The sequence below is a fragment of the Nicotiana tabacum genome, chromosome 5, assembly GCF_000715075.1.
Source record: "Nicotiana tabacum cultivar K326 chromosome 5, ASM71507v2, whole genome shotgun sequence".
NCBI classification, from domain to species: domain Eukaryota; kingdom Viridiplantae; phylum Streptophyta; class Magnoliopsida; order Solanales; family Solanaceae; genus Nicotiana; species Nicotiana tabacum.
In genome coordinates, this window is record NC_134084.1 from 137,195,374 (window position 1) to 137,214,927 (window position 19,554).

General features: G+C 36.1%; 1 protein-coding gene and 1 long non-coding RNA gene across 3 annotated transcripts; both read left to right on the forward strand.

Moving 5' to 3' along the window:
* Window positions 1-3,113, forward strand: LOC142181241 (uncharacterized). 2 transcript variants are annotated; one of them, XR_012709830.1, is made up of 5 exons: window positions 1-37; window positions 126-222; window positions 2,393-2,454; window positions 2,533-2,591; window positions 2,674-3,113. It is a non-coding gene; the product is annotated as an uncharacterized LOC142181241 (long non-coding RNA). The 2 variants fall into 2 exon arrangements; XR_012709829.1 differs by having other exon boundaries at window positions 33-222.
* A 10,549-nt stretch (window positions 3,114-13,662) lies between these two features.
* On the forward strand, window positions 13,663-19,056 carry LOC107813398 (mitochondrial succinate-fumarate transporter 1-like). The gene is made up of 2 exons (XM_016638668.2): window positions 13,663-14,197; window positions 18,291-19,056. The coding sequence occupies exons 1-2, from the start codon at window positions 13,805-13,807 to the stop codon at window positions 18,825-18,827; spliced, it is 930 nt and encodes a 309-aa protein (XP_016494154.2). The 5' UTR covers window positions 13,663-13,804; the 3' UTR covers window positions 18,828-19,056.
* Window positions 19,057-19,554: the final 498 nt, after the last annotated feature.

A 19,554-nucleotide genomic window follows, 5' to 3' on the forward strand; every position in this document is an offset into this window, starting at 1 on the left:
AATTCCTCGTTTCGCAAGTTAGGGTTTCATCAATCTCGTCCGTTCCTTTTGCTCACCTTTTCGATTTTTCATAATAAAAATCTGTAGTTGTTTATTTATTGCTTCACTTTCTTAATTGTTGATAGTTGGTGCAATCTCAGCCATGGCTGGTGGAGGAAATTTCCTTCATAGAGTTATTTCTTATGTCGCCAATGAATTAATCGTCAATGGCCTCGCCAACAGGTAATTATTTTTATAAACTGTTTGATTGAGCTTTGAGTTATTTCTTTCCGTTTAAATTCAAATTTATAGTTTTATTATTCTTTTCAAGTCAAAATTGAATTTTTTTTAGGGAAGGTGACATAAGTTGAGCTTTTATTGAAGAAGTGAGGATTTCTATAGCCAACCCCATCTATTTTGGGACTGAGGCATAGTTATTGTTATTGTTTGGAAGGGGGGTGACAATATTGAGCTTTTTTATAACTTACTGTAATCAATTTCGTGCATATATTCTCTCGTAAAAGAATCATCTTTACTTTTTGTTGCACCTCAAATTTTGCTTGATCATTTAATAAAAGAAAAATTCGTTAGTAGTGAAGAAAGCTCGCTGCTATGAATACGATGCAATAATCCACCTTGGTGAGGCGTGTGTCAAATGCCAATATTAGGAACCTTAAGATAGGAACCTTAAGATGGGTTTGTCTTGTATGAAAGATCTGCCATTTATTCGTTGGTGATGTATATCGCTGTTAAACGGGTCGGTTGGGGTGGATTGGTTTGGGGATGCTGTAAATGGGTTGGGCAACAATGGTTTAAAACCCAAGCCACCCATATTTAATAGGGGTTGAGTGATGGATTATATAGGTCAACCCATGTTCTGTAAAAGTATCTCCCAAAAATGAAAAATGAAATTATGAAATGGGTTATCTTTCTGCTGCCCGCTATAGCATTTTGCTGATAGTATCTCCCAAAAATGAAATAAATCTAAGTTTGTGTTTGTTAATTTCATTTGTGAGCTATGTTATTATAATTAGACATTAGTTTACATGTTTTAGTGAATTCAAAACTATTTCTGAATGAGCTCAGTTCTCATCTATTTTTATTTATGATCCAATCTGGAGTCTCTAAAAATGACAACTTTAGAATTGATATAAAGTTAAATATTGAGAAGGAAACATCTCTCCAAATGAAAGAAAAATAGTTCTTTGGAAGAAAAAAAGAAGAAAAAAATCACCACAAATGACTAATTTGATTGCAAATTTGAAACCTCACTTTAGGTTAAAGGAACAAAACTCATCCTCTGGCTCTTAATCCTCCAATAGTTGAAGTTCAGAAATGCAGAGCACTGTTTCTATGAAAGCACTGTTTTATTTATTGTATTTTGTGGTTCTCTCCATTTTAATTTTCTGGTTTTTTGTCTATTTTTTTTGTTTCTCTATCTTTTTCTTTTCCATTGCATGAAATGCTACAAAGGGAATATATACTTTCCTTCTTTAAATATTTATAATGTCGAATAACTAATTTCTGAAAGTAATCACATTCACCCATATTTGGCTGTTCCTGAATCTGCACCTCTTCACAAGATAACTCATTCAGCATGGAACGTGAGACAAAGTAGGACACTTTCTCGTGCTTGTCATTGGACAGTGACAAAAATATGATAGCTGGTTGAACAAGAAAAGCTAGTAAAGCTCATTTTTTAGAAAAAAATCAGAACCAGAAAAAGAAACAACTTTTCTTATGCAAAAGTTACGTATCCTTGGTCATCTTCTAAAAAATCTGATGAATTGAGGCTGCTTGGTCATCTCCTCATTTTAATTTTGTACGTTTGTAATGGTTGTGAGATGATATACATCTTCTTATCGTTATTCTATCTTAGTGCATGTTGAGAAAGACATTTCTTTTTCCAAGTATCTGTTTCCATGATGTCATTTGCTTTGACTGGAACAAAGATGTCCTTTCATCAATTCCAGGGTGGTTTGCTGTGTGCTGTCGTATATGTGAATCTTATGTCGTAGTGCATCCCAATCCTTGTCTCTTGCTATGCAACTACAAGCAAAGTCAAAGGTGATTTTCATTTTTGTGTAGTTTTAACTAAACAAAGAACAAGAAACCTATTAAATTTGGTTGCCTTACATTAAATATGTGGTAGCCTATTGGACTAAGTCATCCTCGTTTGTTCTGTTGCCTACTATTTCTGGTAGTCATCGTAGTTGTTTCGGAAACGTTATGCAGTCTTAGGAACTTTGTATCATGTCACTAGGTTGTTGGGTAAAAGGAAAACTATACTTGTCTAAATTTTTTTATAGATGTACACTTTTTTATTCTCAGTGGAAAGAAAAGAAAAGGAAAGGAAGTCCTTTTAGTAATTTTGGTAATGCCTACTAAAATGCCTTCTTCCTCTTTATCATAGCCCTGCTTTTCAAAGATTTGCAGTGAGGTCATCAAGAAGAATGGAGGATCTATCTAAAATGGGTAACTACTATTTCCAGCATTTCCCTTGTCCTCTTGAAGCTTTTAGGCTGTTGTGACCATTTGTTTTGGTACTTGCAGCTCAGCAGAAGAGGCAAGAACTTGTTAATAAGGTGGAGGATGTGTCCAAAAATTTTGAGGTATCAAATCTGAAGCTCTTCACAATCAAATATATATAACCTTGTGCTAGTGATTAATTTATTTTCCGATTTACGTTTGCAGTCTTTCAAGAACCAATGATTTGGAAGCTTGGTGTACAGGGTATCTCCTAGCGTGTTTGGATTGGATTTTAAGCTGGTCAAATCAGCTTTTAAGCTCTTTTTAGCTTTTTTCACTATTTGGCGCAGTCAAAAGTGCTTAAAACAAGCCAAAAGCACTAATTTGGTCAACCCAACTTATTGTTTTTTGGCCTATTTCTGACTTCCGTTACTTCTAAGCTTCAAGCATGAAGGAATTCAAAAGCTTGTTTCTGTCTTTTCAACTATTTTTTGTTTGGCAAATTGCTACTAATATAATACGTGGGAGTTGGGACTTGGAGAGGACATGAAGGACATTTTCAGAAATATGTTGTTTATTCATTGTACAATCTGCTTTGTAGACTTTGGACTTGTCAAAAAGCTCGGCTACCTTTTCAACTAATTCCATTCGCTTTCTAGATTAAAGACTCAGTTGCCTCATTTCTGTTCTTTTTCCGTTCCGTCTTTTATATTCCAGGTGCATAAAGATTATTCTAACGAGAAATAATAAATAAAATCTATATCTATATATTTATATAAAGCTGGGCAATTGAAAAGCTTATGTGGCATGTCTCTTAAGCCACCATTCTTATTTATCTTTTTTTCTCAGATTTTCACAATTTTTTCCTCGTTTTTCCCTTCTTCAATTTATTTTCCATTCTGATATGTTAATGCCTTTACATAAAGTTTCATTTATAAAATTAATTATTCTTTCAGTTACAGCTTTATGCTATCATGGATTTCTCCAAATTTTTTCAATTGCACCTTATACACGCATCACTTAATTACAGAATTTGAAAGGACTCTTCACCATTATATTTTTAAACCATTATATAACAGATACACCATATCCAAACATCCTGCAGTATGATTTAGCATAAATAGGTTTATTGTTCTGATGAATGAGATAATGGGACCAAGCCATTAGCAATCCAAGGTCATTTTCTAATTTCGCATATGGCAACAACACCATCACTATATATTTGGACGTATGGTTGTATCAGCACCATAGCTCTTTCTTGATCCTACACCGGTCCCATGGAAATGCAAAAGGAGTCAGGCTTCCGCTAGGGGTTTAAAGTTTCATGGATATCATGAGGGTGAAGCAAGCGATTGAAGAAGAAAGGAAACGGGGATAGAAGCGTTGTAGAAGTTCTCCACTGAAACAACAACCATTTTGATATATCCTTTTACATGGACTTGTGTGATTGTAGTTTTGTTTCTCTTGAAAGTTTCAATTGTCCCCTCTCCTGTTTTTTTATTGAAGCACTTTGATCGTCCATATATAAAAGAACACATCGAATTTATTGGCTAAAATGATACAAGTATTCCAGGAAAATTCTAATTTTTTGTGAATTTTGCATAAAATTAGGAAGAAAACTACTGTAGTCCAATTTAAAATTTTACATACAGAGAGAAGCGAAAAAAAGAGAGCAATAAAGTCAGTTGAAAAGCTTCCACGCTTAAATTTAATTGCAGAACCGATGCTAACTTTATGAGGATTGTTATCAATCGGTTCGGACCTCCACTTAGTTTCACCCAAGCTTCATCCTGGTCATGGATAGATCACCCAGGTTCGGGTCCATAAGCGGTGACAATTGCCCTATGAAGACTCGCTTTCGCTACGATTTCGCTGGGTTCCCTTAACCAAGCCACTGTCTATGAGTCGCCGGCTCATTCTTCAACAGGTCCTTTATTTGTAAGATCCGCATAGAAATATGTCACTAATGTGAGTAAAGTCAAAGCAACAGTAGTGTTTATATCATTTGTGGGTGCGACTAACTCCTCATGAGGTAATTGTATGATTTTCCAAGGTAAAAGAGCTCCTGACCAATTAGAAACAAAAATAAATAAAAATATAGTGCCAATAAAAGTAGCCCAGGCCCATATTCTTCGCCAATTTGAGTTTTTCATCTAGTATATAAATATATGATTATATGATTTGTTTCTAAGTTTACTAGATTGAAAATTTCTAACATTCAAAAACGTATAGATCCAATGTCACATTCAGTAAAGATTATTAGTGGTGGTATACAATCGATTTGCGCACTAATGAAGATCTTTATACTGACGCTCTTTTTTTATTATTTCTTTCTGCCATATTCTTAATAGTGGGTTGGTTACACCTACAACCAAAATGGAAACCGAAATGGTTACACCTGAACTCAAAGCTACGATCAGATCCGATCCTATTCGACCCAACCCCGGAACTTAGAACGGCCATTAGAAAATGGAGCTGCTTGAAAGCAGATTTCAAAATTACATAGGTGAATGTAGAGATCACCAGTGTCCTACTCGAGACGAAGTACTTGTTGAAGTGTATCGAAGTCGTGGGTAGTAAAGAAAATTTAGATGCTATATTTCCAGGATTGGGATTCGTAAATATGTTAATAGATTCTTGATCTATATCTTCCATTTTTGGGTGTGTGTTATGTCTATGTAACCGGGACCTCTCATGAGAAATTGGATCCTAGAGCTGTGAGATGTGTCTTCACTAAGTGAGCATCATGCCGAATCTCTCTACCATTTTCTTCTCTTCTACTTTGGCCAATATGAGTTCACATAGTACTAGAAGTTTTATCATAGTATTCATTCTTATGGGAATGGGAACAAAAAACAGGAGATAATTTTTCTCAAAATATAGACAAACGGAAGTTTAACTCCGAAAGAAGCATTTCATGAAGCATCTAGAAATTTCCAAATCATTCCCGCAAGAGATCTGGACCCCTTCTTCTGATCTTTCGAGAAAAAAAAATCATTCTCTTCATAAAAAATGGAAGAGCAAGACGGGCTAGGGCTGGCACATTAATAGGATATTCAATTTATGATAACGATGGCGGATAAACCAGATAATAATCTTACTTGTCCCTGACGTTAAAGTGTTGGGAATTTTCGGGGACACCTATTTCAGTTGTTGTGCTTTTTGAAATTACCTATACAAGGGTTCAAGTTTCGATCGATATTTGCGAAGTTGATTATCCCTCTTAAAATAGGATATAACCTAACACCTTACGGCACGAGATGACGACAGCCATGCACCATCTGTGTCTGCGTTCCCGAAGGCACCCCTCTCTTTCAAGATGATTCGCGGTATGTCAAGCCCCGGTAAGGTTCTTCGTTTTGCATCAGACTAAGCTTCCCCCTTCTATCTCTTCTTTAGCTAATGATGAAACTAATCCTTAAAGTCAAAATAGTCCATGAAAGCGTCTATTTTTTCCGTTCAAGAAATTACTTATGTAAAGATGGGGTGAGTCTCTTATAAGATTTTTTTGTTCTATTTTCTTCTATTAGTTAGCTTGGATTGAGAAAGTTCCACCCAATAGATAACCATGTATGTGTAGACTGAAATGGTCTCATGAATCCGGTCAACGGTAGCCTAAGAGCAAGTCAAAATTATGAGAAAGGCGCGAGAAGTTTTGTGAAGGTAGAGAGAGATTTTCAAATCATACTTCGGGTTGGTGTTCCGCGTGTTAAGACGGCATAGACCGCCCCAGGCTTCGCCCTAATTCCCATCTAAGGTTGAATAAGATTAGATTAGTCTCACTAAATTCGTTCTCGAATGATTCACTGATGGAATTAAACCTAGGTCTATAAAAAATTTCTTGTGATTCCCCTTTTTTTTCGACAAAGGCATACACGCATTGATAGGGAACCCAAAGAAGAGCTAGAAAAAGGAAAGTGGCACCCTAACTTAATAGCTCCATTTCTTGTTCCTGAGAGAAAGGTACGCTTAGCCCTTGATATATTGATATTTCTTAATCCTGGCAGCCAACGATAATGAATAGAGAGTTAAATGTGAGGCTATAGTCAAAAGCGAGCCAATGAGCTTCTCAGTTAATGAAGAGCTTCCCTTGATGTGAGTAGAACTATCTATTTGACTTATTACAAATGTGGTCCTCCATTCCTACTTTGAGGAGTAGATTGAAGGGCTTATCGTTTCTCTTACTGCTACTCTCGTCCCCGTCTCGCAGACGACCGATCTGCTGCCTTAACTTTAGAAAAATCATTTTTGTTCAGCATTTTTTTCTAGAAGTAGGCCACAATAGCGGTCTGGAAGAGAGGAAGGGGGACCTCCTCTAGGAACAAAAGGAACTAACTGTGCGGGTCGCCGGCATAGCTTCGGATTCCCAGAGAGAGTAGAATAGAAGAGTTTGTCGACTCTTTTTAGTTTTAGAAGGTTTATATAAGTGTTTGTAGACGCCTCCTTCTTAGTCAATGGGGCACAACATGTTCGGCATCTAATACAAAAGAGAGAATCTACTTCAGATAACCACGTCTCTGCTAGAGTCAATAATTTTATATGAGGAACTACTAAACTCAATCATTTGTTGTCGTTAATCTTCAGTTTTCTGTTGAGGTCTATCCTACAAAGGTACTCAAATTGGATGATCAATTTCTAAGTTTCGTCGTAAACCTAATTGGTTATTTCCAATTATGTAAATTAATAGTTCAAACCACACTCAAAGGTATGGCATTTCCCATTTTTATAGGAGCTTATGTACCAAAAATAATGGTATCTCCAATTATAGCCCTTCTGGATATAAAATATATCTCTTCTCACCATCCTCATAGTGTATGAGACAAATTTATGCATTTTGATTAGGTCATATTCTGTGGTTATGATTCTACCATATATGTCTTTTTCACTCCGTCGAAAATCGATTTTACGGTATAGACGCTTATGACCTCCCCCTCTATGCCTTGTGGTAATGATTCCTCTGCATTATGACCTTTACCACAATGCTACTGTCCATAGATCAAATTATTTTGTGGATTCGATTTCACTTGACTGTCTACTATTCCATTTCATGTTCTCGGGTAGAAGTTTTGTAATAAATGTATCGCCATGCCATGTAAATATTTTTATTTAAGTACTTTTCTTTCTAAGAGGTGGAATAGAATAACTTGGTTGAAGTATAATGATCATACGTGGGTGTGGAAATGCATAAGAACCCTTGAATGGAAATGAGATGTAACTCCAGTTCCTTCGGAATCGGTAATCAATGTTATTTCCGGTAGGGGCAGTTGACAATTGAATCCGATTTTGACCATTATTATCATATCCGTAATAGTGCAAAAAGAAGGCTGACTCCAAGTTGTTCAAGAATAATGGCGTTGAGCAATTGCAATAATCGGGTTCATTGATATTCCTCGTATAGTAGATATTATCACACATACAATCAGTGGCGAAGCCAGAAATTTTCCTTAGGGTGTTCAAACTTGAAAGAAGTAAAAAAAAATCTTTGACAAAGGGTGTTCAATATATGTTAAATACCTCTAAAATCTAATATTTTACCTATATACGTAGTGTAATTTTCCAACGAAGGTTGGTCAACTGGCCACCCTTACCATAGTGTAGCTTCGCCCATGCATACAATCATACTCAATTCGATGGAATTGCTTGATCTTAACGGGAATCTTCTATAATTTCACACGTGATGGGTTATTTCTTGGTTTCGTCCAATCATTAATAACTTTATTATTTTTAAATAATAGTAGATAAAAACAACTCTTGTAAGGGTCCTATTAAAACCAAGAAATATAGGCCTATAATTCTGGAATTAAATCAAAAAAGCCTTTTTAACTCAATGGTAGAGTAACGTCATGGTAAGGCGTAAGTCATTAGTTCAAATCCGATAAGGGGCTTTGTAAAACTCCAATCTAGTATTCATATTTGATTCATATTTGAGGGGAAAATTGTATTTTTATTTGTAACAAAAAAAAACCTGTCAGTCGTCTCATGAGTTACCACTCTATTTCTCCCATTTCTGCTTCTTATTGCTTTGTCTATCGGTTCTATGAGTGATCGGGTTGGCTGGCTCGGGTTCGGAAAGGTTTTGAGAAGGTTTGAGACACTTAGTCTCTTTTGAGGAAGCTTAAGTTGGAAAAGTCAACCAGATGTTGACTTATGTGTTAGAGGGCTCGAATGTGAGTTCTGATGGTTCAGTTAGCTTCGAGAGGTGATTTTGGACTTAGGAGCATGACTGGAATGAGTTTTGGAGGTTCAGAGTAGATTTAGGCTTGAATTGGCGAAGTTGAGATTTTGGCGATTTTCGGTTGGTAGGTGAGATTTTGATATAGGGGTCAGAATGAAATTCCGAGAGTTGTAGTAGCTTCGTGGTGTCATTTGGGATGTGTGTGCAAAATTTCATGTCATTTGGACGTGGTTTGGTTGGTGTTTTTTATCAAAAGTGGAATTCGAAAGATTTTGAAAACTTAGGCTTGAATCCGATGTGTTTTGGATGATTCGATGTTGTTTGAGGTGTTTTGAAGATTGGTACAAGATTGAATAAGGTTTTGGGATATGTTTGTGCTTTTGGTTGAGGTCCCGGGGGCCTCGGGGTGATTTCGGATGGTTGACGGAGAGTTTGGAATTTTGAAGAATGCTGTAGATTTTCTGCTTCTGGTATTTCCGCACCTGCGGATTGGGAACTACATGTGCGATGCCGCAGATGCGAGAAGAGAGGTCGCAGAAGTGGAAAAGGCCTGGGAAGGCAGGAACCGCAAATGCGGTTGTGGGACCGCACCTGCGAAGGCGCAAATGCGGTTATGGCATCGCAGATGCGGAAAATGGGAAGTTAAGTGAGGACCACAGATGCGGTGGCCTTTACCGCATAAGCAGTAAATTGGCCGCATATACGAAAATGTCTGGGCCAGAAGGTATAAATTGTGTCCTTTGCGATTTTTGAGCTATTTCACCATTTTTTTAGTCGGCTTTAGAGCTTTTTGGACGATTTTGAACGATTTTGAAGAGGGATTTCAAGGGAACTTCATTGAGGTAAGAATTTTGGACCTAAAACTCGTTTCTATGGTATTATTTCACGGATTAGAGCTATAATTAATGGAATCTAAGGTTAAAATCTGGGGAAACTAGGGCTTGGTATTGGCGACCTAGACTTGAGGATTTGAGGGACCTATTGTGGTCGGATTTTGGTACTTTTGATATGTATGAACTCGTGGGGAGATAAGGAATCCATTGATGTAAAAATTATCGAATTTATGTGGGCCCGGGGGTCGGGTTTTGGTAATTTCGGGATTTGTATTGTAAATTGATTATTTTCGCTTCAGCTTTGTTCCCTTAGCATATTTTAACGTCGTGATTCTGATTTTTGGATAGATTCGACATGAGTGGAGGCTGATTCGAGGGGCAAAAATGTCGTAGGCTAGAGATTTGGCTGGATTGAGGTGTGTAATTATTGTAAATGGTGTTCTGAGGGTATGAAACCCCGGACTTGCACATCATTGTGCTATATTGAGGTGACGCACACGCTTGATGACGAGCGTGGGGTCGTGCACTGTTGGGGATTGTAACTTAGTCCGTCCTGAATGATTATTTTACTGCGTATTTGACTGAAATCTATTTGCTATCATCATTGTAAGCACGTGAGACAATCATTATTTGGGTTGAATACCATATTTGGGCTTTGTGTCAACTATTCGAACCCTTCGGGGACTTTTATTGATATTTCCTCACTATTTTGACTTTATACTTGAACTCAGTCATGTCATATTTCATTGTTTTCGTGTTTACTCTGTTTTAACACTTAAATGATCTTTTAAATGCTATTTTGGGCTGAGAATCATGTTTTACTATTGCCCGAGTGGCTTGTGAGGATTTCGACTGAGTAAGGCCGAAGGTCTATGTTGTGAGGAAATATTTGATATTGATTATGAGGCCAAGGGCCTACGATATGTACGTCACGAGGTGGCTTGTTGATATAAGGCCGAGAGCTTAGCGATGACGCCACGAGATGGCTTGAGATTATGCTTGTACCGTAAGGGGCCCCTCCAGGAGTCTGCACACCTCTAGTGAACGCGAGTACCCATTGTGATGTGAGATATAGCCCGAGGGGCTGGTATTATTGTGAGATGTTGCCTGAGGGGCAGATTTGTTGATACTGCGCCCGATGGGCGAACCTTTATGTGTTTATCTTTCTTAATTGCTTGTCATTATCTGTTTAATTGTTGAAAAGGTATTTTCCGAAGTTTAAACTGAACTTAAAGGACTATTCGTATTTTTACTGATTCACTGTTTTAATGGTTTTACTGCTTCATTATAGCATGTTTTTGTGCCTTACGTGATTACCTGCTTTCAATCTTTATTTATGATTATTACTCACTGAGTTGGAGTACTCACTTTACTCCCTGCATCCCGTGTGCAGATTTAGGCGTTGCGGATCCTGCCAGTGCGAGTTGAGAGCTCCAGGCAGATTTTGGAGTCCACGAGGTAGCTGTTTGGCGTCCGCAGTCTCGTGTTTCTCCCCCTTATCATTTCTATCTCTTTATCAGACAGTTTGTAATAGTTTATAGACTTCTCAGACTTGTATTAGAACTTGTAGATGCTCATGACTAATGACACCCCGGTACCGGGCTGTGTTGGGTTGTTCTTCCGCATATTATACTGTTGACTGCTTAAACCTTGGGTTATTTCATCATGCTTTTATTGATCAATCTAATTTAGTTCTTGTTTATCTTATATTTTATATTTGATCTAACATTAATGAATAGATTATATAACCAAACATTTGGCATGAAATATCCAATCATTTTAACTTTAAGTAAGTACATACTTATATCCTAACTAAAAATGAATTGAGCCAGTTTTTAATGCTTAATTGAGATGTTACTTGAGTTTACTTAATTTCAATCTTATGACTCAAACATAAGCATTACTCACCTAACCCTCAGATTTAGAGAGATTCAACGAACTACATTTTTATTGATTATGATTGACACTCATAGTATAGGGTTATATATAAACTAATATTTCCTCCGTCCCACTTTATTTGATTTTTTTAGATATCAAGAATAGATTAGCTTCTTCTTTTTTAAAGTTATCTTTGGAATAAAGAATTTAGGAGTGATTATTATATTTTCAATAAATAAATTAAGGCTAATATGGTCAATTTTATTATTAATTAATGTTAAAAGTTGGATACATTAATATGAGTGAAAATAACAAAAAAAATCAAATGAAAGTGGACCGAAGGAACTTGTCGACTGTCTATGGAAGCAACAAGGATTAAATTAATTTCCTAATTGTTAGAGAATTAGAACTCAACTTGTCATTAGAAAAGCTTTAATGAACACATCCAGGAAAGTTGTCTGTATTTCAACTTTTTGAATTGATTATTAGTTGTGTTATTAAAAGCTTAGTAATACCCAGTCAGTTATTGCAACTTTTTCACCAGCTTAGAAACAGCTTGCACTGCAGGCTGGATCCTTCGCTGACCTCTTGGCAATGACCCCAAAAACACAATAAGTTTAGTGTACGAGGACCACTACCATGTCTAACCCTATATATAATACTGTATTTGACTAAATATTTGGTACAATATTATTAAATACAGGATAAGACCGTTTACAATAAATCCTTTAGGTTCGATCCTTATTCGGACCTCGCGTATAGCGAGAGCTTATTGCACCAGACTGCCTTTTTATTATTATCCTTATCCCATATAACAAACGATCTCTAAGTACTTTAATGCGATTTGATCAGGGGCGGAGCTAGAAGTCCGTATTCAAGTTCAGCCGAATCCAATAACTTCTGCTCAAACAGTGTATTTGTGTTAAAAAGTTTATTAAATATATACATATATTGAATTTACCCAATTAATAGTATTTAAAGTCGTCGTTTTAAAATTTAGAATTCATAAAGTTGAAATCTTAATTTGGCCTCTATATTTTATTGGAGTCTTAAGCATAATCTCGGGTTTTGAGTCAGGAGTAGAAATAAACTAATTTTGTTCTTGTAACATTAATCTTTTGCTTTGTAATCAGTTTTACATCGACAAACACAGATTTGATGAAGCCATTTTCTTTCTCTTTTCCGTTATGAACATACATTTGTCCCTTTTATATCAGAAAACATAATTTATTTTTGCTTCTTTATAACTTCTCTCTCTAAATCCACCGTCTATAAAACCTATTTTTATCTGTGTTAAGTTTTTTTATTTATTTAATCATTTGATATTCAAATTTATTGGCCCGATAATTCGCGCGACAGCTCCATTAAAAAGGTGAATCCCCCTTATAAATGATACCTTATGACTTTAGTGTTTTATCTCGAAATTATTACTTCCCTCGGTTCACAATAAGTGACCAATTTATTTTTAGCACGCCCATTAAAAAAATATTAAATACTATACAAAAATATCTAGTATGACTAAACTACCCTTAATTAAATATTTAATATAAGGAGTGAGAAAACTTTTTAAGAATATGTACATAAGAGTAATTTTGTAAAAACAAATTGAATTCTTTCTTGATTATATAAATGAACACTTATTTTGGACCAAAATAAAAAAGTAAATTGGTCATTATTTATGGACCGGATGGAGTAATAATTAGATTGTATTCACTAAAGGAGTAAAGAATAGCTCAATTCTTTAACGGGTCGTTTGGTTGGAATACAATTTATAGCGGTATAAGTTATAGCGGTATAAGTTATATTGGGATAAGTTATGCTGAGATTGTTGTTTATCCATTGTTTGGTATGTTGTATTAAGAATGACAATTGCATTATTTCTAAGAAGAAGTTATAAGTTATATCGGTGCTAATTACCCCACCTTCTATAAGGTATAAATTATCCCAGTATTAAAATTAACACCAAGATAACTTACGTCCGATATACTAACCAAACAAAATATTAAGATGATATTAAATTTTTATATCAGTCTTATACCTTCTTATACCTCGTACCAAACGAACTAAAGAAGTAAAGAATAACTCAATTCTTTAGTGACTTCTCAATCTATTGAGTAGTCAACTCCAACTCTTCAACTTTACTTAACATCCTTTAAAATATTGAAAAAACAATAAACAAAAACAAGAAAAGAATGAGAAAAATAATTAAGTATAAGAAGTGCACGTGAGTTTCACAAAAAATAATGGTCGTCATGATATTTCTTTCAAATCAAGAATTTAATTAAAAAAAGAAGTAAAAGAAGCATAATTTCTGCAAAATTCACCACGTTTCTCTTACGTCTGATAAATATGCCATTTTTCCTCCTTTGAAACTCCAAACAAGAAGAAACACTAAAGCAGGGGAAAAGGAGACGGACCTTTAAAACGTCATCGTTTTAGTTCTCCACTTCCCCCTGCTTTATTCATTTCAATGGCTGAACAAAATTCAACGAATAAGAAAACAATTCCACCATATATGAAAGCAATTTCCGGTTCATTGGGTGGTATTGTGGAAGCCAGTTGTTTACAGCCCATTGACGTTATCAAAACCCGGCTTCAACTGGACCGGTCCGGTTCTTATAAAGGGATTGTTCATTGCGGTTCGACAACTATTCAGAATGAAGGCGTACGGGCTTTGTGGAAAGGTTTGACGCCGTTTGCTACTCATTTGACTCTCAAATATGCGCTGCGTATGGGTTCCAATGCGGTTTTACAGGGTGCGTTTAAGAATTCGGAAACGGGTAAGCTTAGCCCACAGGGTCGGGTCATGGCTGGTTTCGGTGCGGGTGTTCTTGAAGCTCTTGTTATTGTCACGCCATTTGAGGTATTAGTTTTGCTCGTATGGCAATTGATTACTTATCTTAGATAATTATTGAGAACTCGTCTGATTATTACTCCCTCCATCCGTAATTTATGAGATGGATGAATGATTGTGCAAGCCATATATAGTTTTAGGAAAAAAGGAAGTGTTTTAAAACTTGTAATCTTAAACAAGCCATTCATATTTGTGTGGTTAGAAATATTCTCATTATGGGTAAATTGGTAGTTTAAAGTTGAAATATTTCTAGAAATAGAAAGTTGTCATTTTTCTTGGACAAACTAAAAAGGAAATAGGATCACATAAATTAGGACGGATGGACTATCCAGTCACCTGGAGCTTCGTTTCTTTTTGCCTAAGTGCGTTAGATTTTTCTCTTGGTGATATTGCAGCTTGAAGTACTGATAATAACAAGGAAATGGTACTAAAACTAACCATAAAAAGTGTAGGTAAAATATAAATTAATTGTCATTATCCATTAAAGAAAAAAGAAAAAAAAATTAGTGGGTATGATGAGAGACTGTTGCTGACCGTAAAGAAAAACTAAAATGAACTTTACATGCAGAAATGATTCTGCACTGTTAAAACAGAGTGATTTGGATAGAGGATCAATAACTTAGATTGATTTTAGATTGTTTTCATACTTGCAAATGCCAATTAGAAGCTTATCAAGTTGGTACACCATATGTTAATAGGGTGTTTATTTTAAAGGTGAGTTTTCATTCAATCACTTGATCGCACTACCAAATACTGCTTCAAAGTCTGTAGCTATATTGTTCCTGTCGTTCCTGAGATAAGTTCCTCTAGAATACAACAACAACAACAACAACCCAGTATAATTTCACTTAGTGGGGTCTGGGGAGGGTAGTGTGTACGCAGACCTTACCCCTACCCTGCGGTAGAGAGGCTGTTTCCAAATAGACCCCCGGCATCCTTCCCTTCAAGAACTTCCCACCTTGCTCTTGGGGAGACTCGAACTCACAACCTCTTGGTTGGAAGTGGAGGTTGCTTACCATAAGTTCCTCTAGAATATGACACCTAAATTGCTATAACAACAAAAATATATAAAAGTTGTTACAATGTGGTAGACCTGAAACAAAGAATTGAACATGTGTCTATATTCTACATTATTAGAGTTTGGGCACCCATAGTTTGGACTCATTTCAGATTTTTGTTTTTATTTCTTCGAACAAGGCAAAAATAAACATAGGACAAAAATATCCCTTAAAACCCCAAATACATTTTCTCTAGAAGAATGGATTAGCAGGGTCTTTGTCCTGCCTTCTCCAAGAACTGAGGTCATTTCTCTTGCTCATGTACACTCACCAAAGACTAGGCTTAGAATGACTTAAGATCTCTTGATCATCGTTCATTATCACTCATAAGGGATGAGAATTTGCTGGTAATTAAGCCACCCTTCCTCTTTTTTGTACAGGAAGAAATTAAATTTTCATTTTTATACTCTCTTTTCTCATATTTGCTGCAGTCATGTGATAGATAAGTAAATATGCTAATTCCTAGCAAATGAAGGAAGTAGTTTATACATAGTAGTGTTTCAAAAGTTGCAAAAACTGAATTATCAATCTTCTGGTTAGATTTTACTGTCATTTCTCTGCAATTACCTGCACTTCTCTAGAAAAATTATGTCTCAACTCCCAAATTAAGTGTCAGTTTTATTTTAGGTTGTCTCAGCACACCATCCGCTATTTGATACTTTTCTACTCATTTTTATTAGTATATGAATGGTTGGATTTCACGTTAGACTACAAATCCTTCAATCTATTGACTTCATCTCCAATTGTAGAACCACTTTTGTTTGCATAAAATTTCAAGTCTGACATTAATACGTAGAGTGGGACAATTAATTGAATGATATGCTGGTTTATACTTTATCCACATAGTGGAAGAACATTCTAATTATCCATGTTTTTTTAAATTTCAAACAAAGCCATGAATAATTTGTCACAGAATGAGTGGTAGGTATTTGATCAGATGGGGTTAAACTGAGGTTCTGTGGAAACCATATATGCTCAGTGCAGACCGTAGCTGATTTTGAGGTTCTGTGGAAACCATATATGCTCAGTGCAGACCGTAGCTGATTTATGTGATTTTCCAGTTGATTAAGCATATTTTTCCAATAAATGGCCGGTAATATATAGTTAGGTTTAAGGGAAGGGGTTTATTTCTTGAAGAATTAAGGAAGGAGAAAAACCTTGCTAGTGAAAAGAACATATATTAGGATCGATGATTGTAACATTTGTTAGTTTGATTATTCTTATTCGAAAATAGGAATTTTGTAGCCCAACTGTGGACAAAGCAATTGTAATAAAAATATATGTATTAGGAATTTTCTAGTTCATTCAAATTAATAGATATGCCCAGAAGTATTAGTAGTTCTACTATTATTATTTGTGATTAGTGTTGATCAACTGCCCAATGAGTTGAAGGCAGGTAATAAAGTGCCCAAGAAGGACGTAAGATAAAGCCGATTCACCAAGATAGAAGAGGTCCTTGGCTAAGTGGAGTTCGAAGTTTGATAAAGGGTGCTTACCCTGTGCAGGAAGTGCAAGTGCTTCCCGGTTAGCGTGGGGTTAAGGGGAGAATCGGTGTATAACATACTCACGATTCTCCTTGAATAAGATAGATTGGACCAAGAAAGCAAGGCTTAGGGAAAAAGGAGCTCTGGAGTGTCGCTTCACAATTAACTAGACTGAGAAATCAAAGTTTAGATATGGATATGCAGCTTTAGTGCCTTGTAAGAAAAAAATAATAATTGGATACGCAGCTCTAGTGGGGGTATTGGAATAAGAACACTAGGTTGGATAAGAAAAAATTAGAGGAAATAGAGTAAGATTGCTGAGATGAAAGCTTATGCCATGGTTACAACACAGCAAAGAGCATTAGAAATTTAAGTGCTACAGAATATAGTTGAAAATAAATAGGAGTATAATATCAAAATGTCAAGAGCGATTCAAAATGGTGCTAAGATGAAGAAGAATTAGGGAGAGTGGGACAAAGGACCAAATGTGTTGCTTTTCCATATAATGTTCCTTTTAGGTGGTGGAAAGTATCATTCACTTTGGATTTTTATTTGTTTGTTGGCGAAGACTCCTGTAAATAGCTCGGATTTGTGACATCCGGTGATTCATTAATGTGAAAAAAGAATAATATGACAGAGCAGTAAAGGGAGCAGAGAGGACCAACGCTATTTATCGTACAAGGGTTTATTAGCCACCTGTTCCAAAAGAAAGTAGTGGAACTTGGATCAACAGGGAACGGTTTTCTCTTTTTAAGATACGTAGTGGCTCATTCTTTGAATTGTGAGGATGTATGCAAATTTACCAATAGAGAAGAATTTGGTTTAGTTGAGTCCAAGCACTCAAAAGTTCTGTGACATATTCAGCCAACACTTTAAACAGATTTTGTAAAAGCAGATAGGAAGAAATTTGCCTCACTGTGATACATCGGAGTTGACCAAGCTTTATCATAGGTTTTATCAATTTACATTGACGACCATCCATTTAATAGAAATTGATGTTACAGAGCAACTCATATTGTCCTTCAAGTTTGATATCCTCCTTTGAACGGAAAAGAGAGCTTAGTTGATGGTGATGGATACCTAGTGATTCCTGAGGAGTATGGAAGGGTCCTCAAAGGATGCTGTGGAAACATTTGGATGGAATACTTTTTTTTTAGCTTAACTGTGATGCTTCAACTTCAGGGCACGTACAAATTGCTTGTATTCTGCACTGTACATGTGTTTCACATTTTTATACAGAAGTCTTTAAAAGCTAATGAAAGCATCTGTAAAATGATTAAACTCGAGTCCATTTGTATATGCTCATTTGTTGAGCTTTACTTTCATTTTCGACTGATGCTAGGCTTGAAGTGGAATACGTATTCGCGGTTCCAAACCGAAGGTTGTCCTGTATCACTTGTCTGGAATAGCATCTACGTGATATTAATTTCTGGTCATTTGCCACTTTGCATAATATTGGCATTACTGCTAGCATTTCTAAAATGGAATAGCATAGAAATAGATTTTGAAAGGGAAGTCAGCTTAAATCACTAAAAGATTGTCAAACTTTGGTTAGTGCAGGTGGTGAAGATTAGACTACAGCAGCAGAGAGGATTAAGCACTGAACTTTTGAAATACAAGGGACCTATACACTGTGCTCGTATGATAGTTCGTGAAGAAGGCATTCTTGGTCTCTGGGCAGGTGCTGCCCCAACTGTTATGCGCAATGGGACGAATCAGGCCGCCATGTTTACAGCCAAGAATGCATTCGACACTATGTTGTGGAAGAAACATGAAGGTGACGGAAAAGTTCTTCACCCCTGGCAATCTATGATATCAGGATTTCTGGCAGGTACAGCTGGTCCCATATGTACCGGTCCATTTGATGTTGTGAAAACAAGGCTGATGGCTCAGAGTAAATCCGTGGGTGAGTTGAAGTACAGAGGTATGTTTCATGCCATCTCAACAATACATGCAGAAGAAGGATTACGTGCCTTGTGGAAGGGGTTAATTCCCCGGCTCATGAGGATCCCACCTGGGCAGGCGATTATGTGGGCTGTGGCTGACCAAATAACTGGCTTTTACGAGAGGACATATTTGAAAAATGCACCTTTATAGGTACTACTGCAGTTTTGTCCTCGCCTTTTCTTCGTTCTAGTTCTTAGTTCATTTTTTGGCAGAAGCTCGGCAAATTTTCCTTTATAGTTCCTTTGTCTATTGATTTAAGGCGTAAAAATGATGGTTCTACACCTTTTTTACTGAGATGCCTCAACCTTAACGATGTTTGTTTGGATTATCTCGATCAGGCTGGGGAACAAGTTTTGCAGTGAAATCAATAATTTATGAAGTCTCATTTTTATATGTATGAGCATGGAAATCCCAACTGGTCAGACTGAACTCTGAAGTGCTTGAGAACATTGTTAATTTTTTATCCTTGTCAAAAAAGAAAAATAAAAGACATTTCTAATTATTATTTTTTAAATGGAAAAGGGTTAAAAGTGCCCCAAAACTATTTGAAAAGGTTTAAAAATGCCCTTCATCCACTTATTGGGCTAAAAATATCCCTCCATCCATCTTTTTAGTTCACTTATGCCCTTTAACTGTTAGGTCAATGTTGATTTAAAAATAATTATTATTTAAATTCCACGTGACAACTTCTTATTGGTCGAAATTAAAATATCTAACCTATTAGAAAGACTAACCCATATCTAACCATTTCTCGGACTAACCCGCCCCAAAAATTGACCCGACCCGAATAAAAAGTCCAACTAAAAAAAAGACGTGCCACTTCCACTGACTCTGGGTTATCTATACCCCTACTGTCATACTTTGGAACAATAATACT

Coding starts and splice junctions, on each gene's coding strand:
- LOC107813398 (XM_016638668.2), top strand. CDS start 13,805: ATGGCTGAACAAAATTCAACGAATAAGAAAACAATTCCACCATATATG. Junction 14,198..18,290: donor TTATTGTCACGCCATTTGAG/GTATTAGTTTTG, acceptor TGGTTAGTGCAG/GTGGTGAAGATTAGACTACA.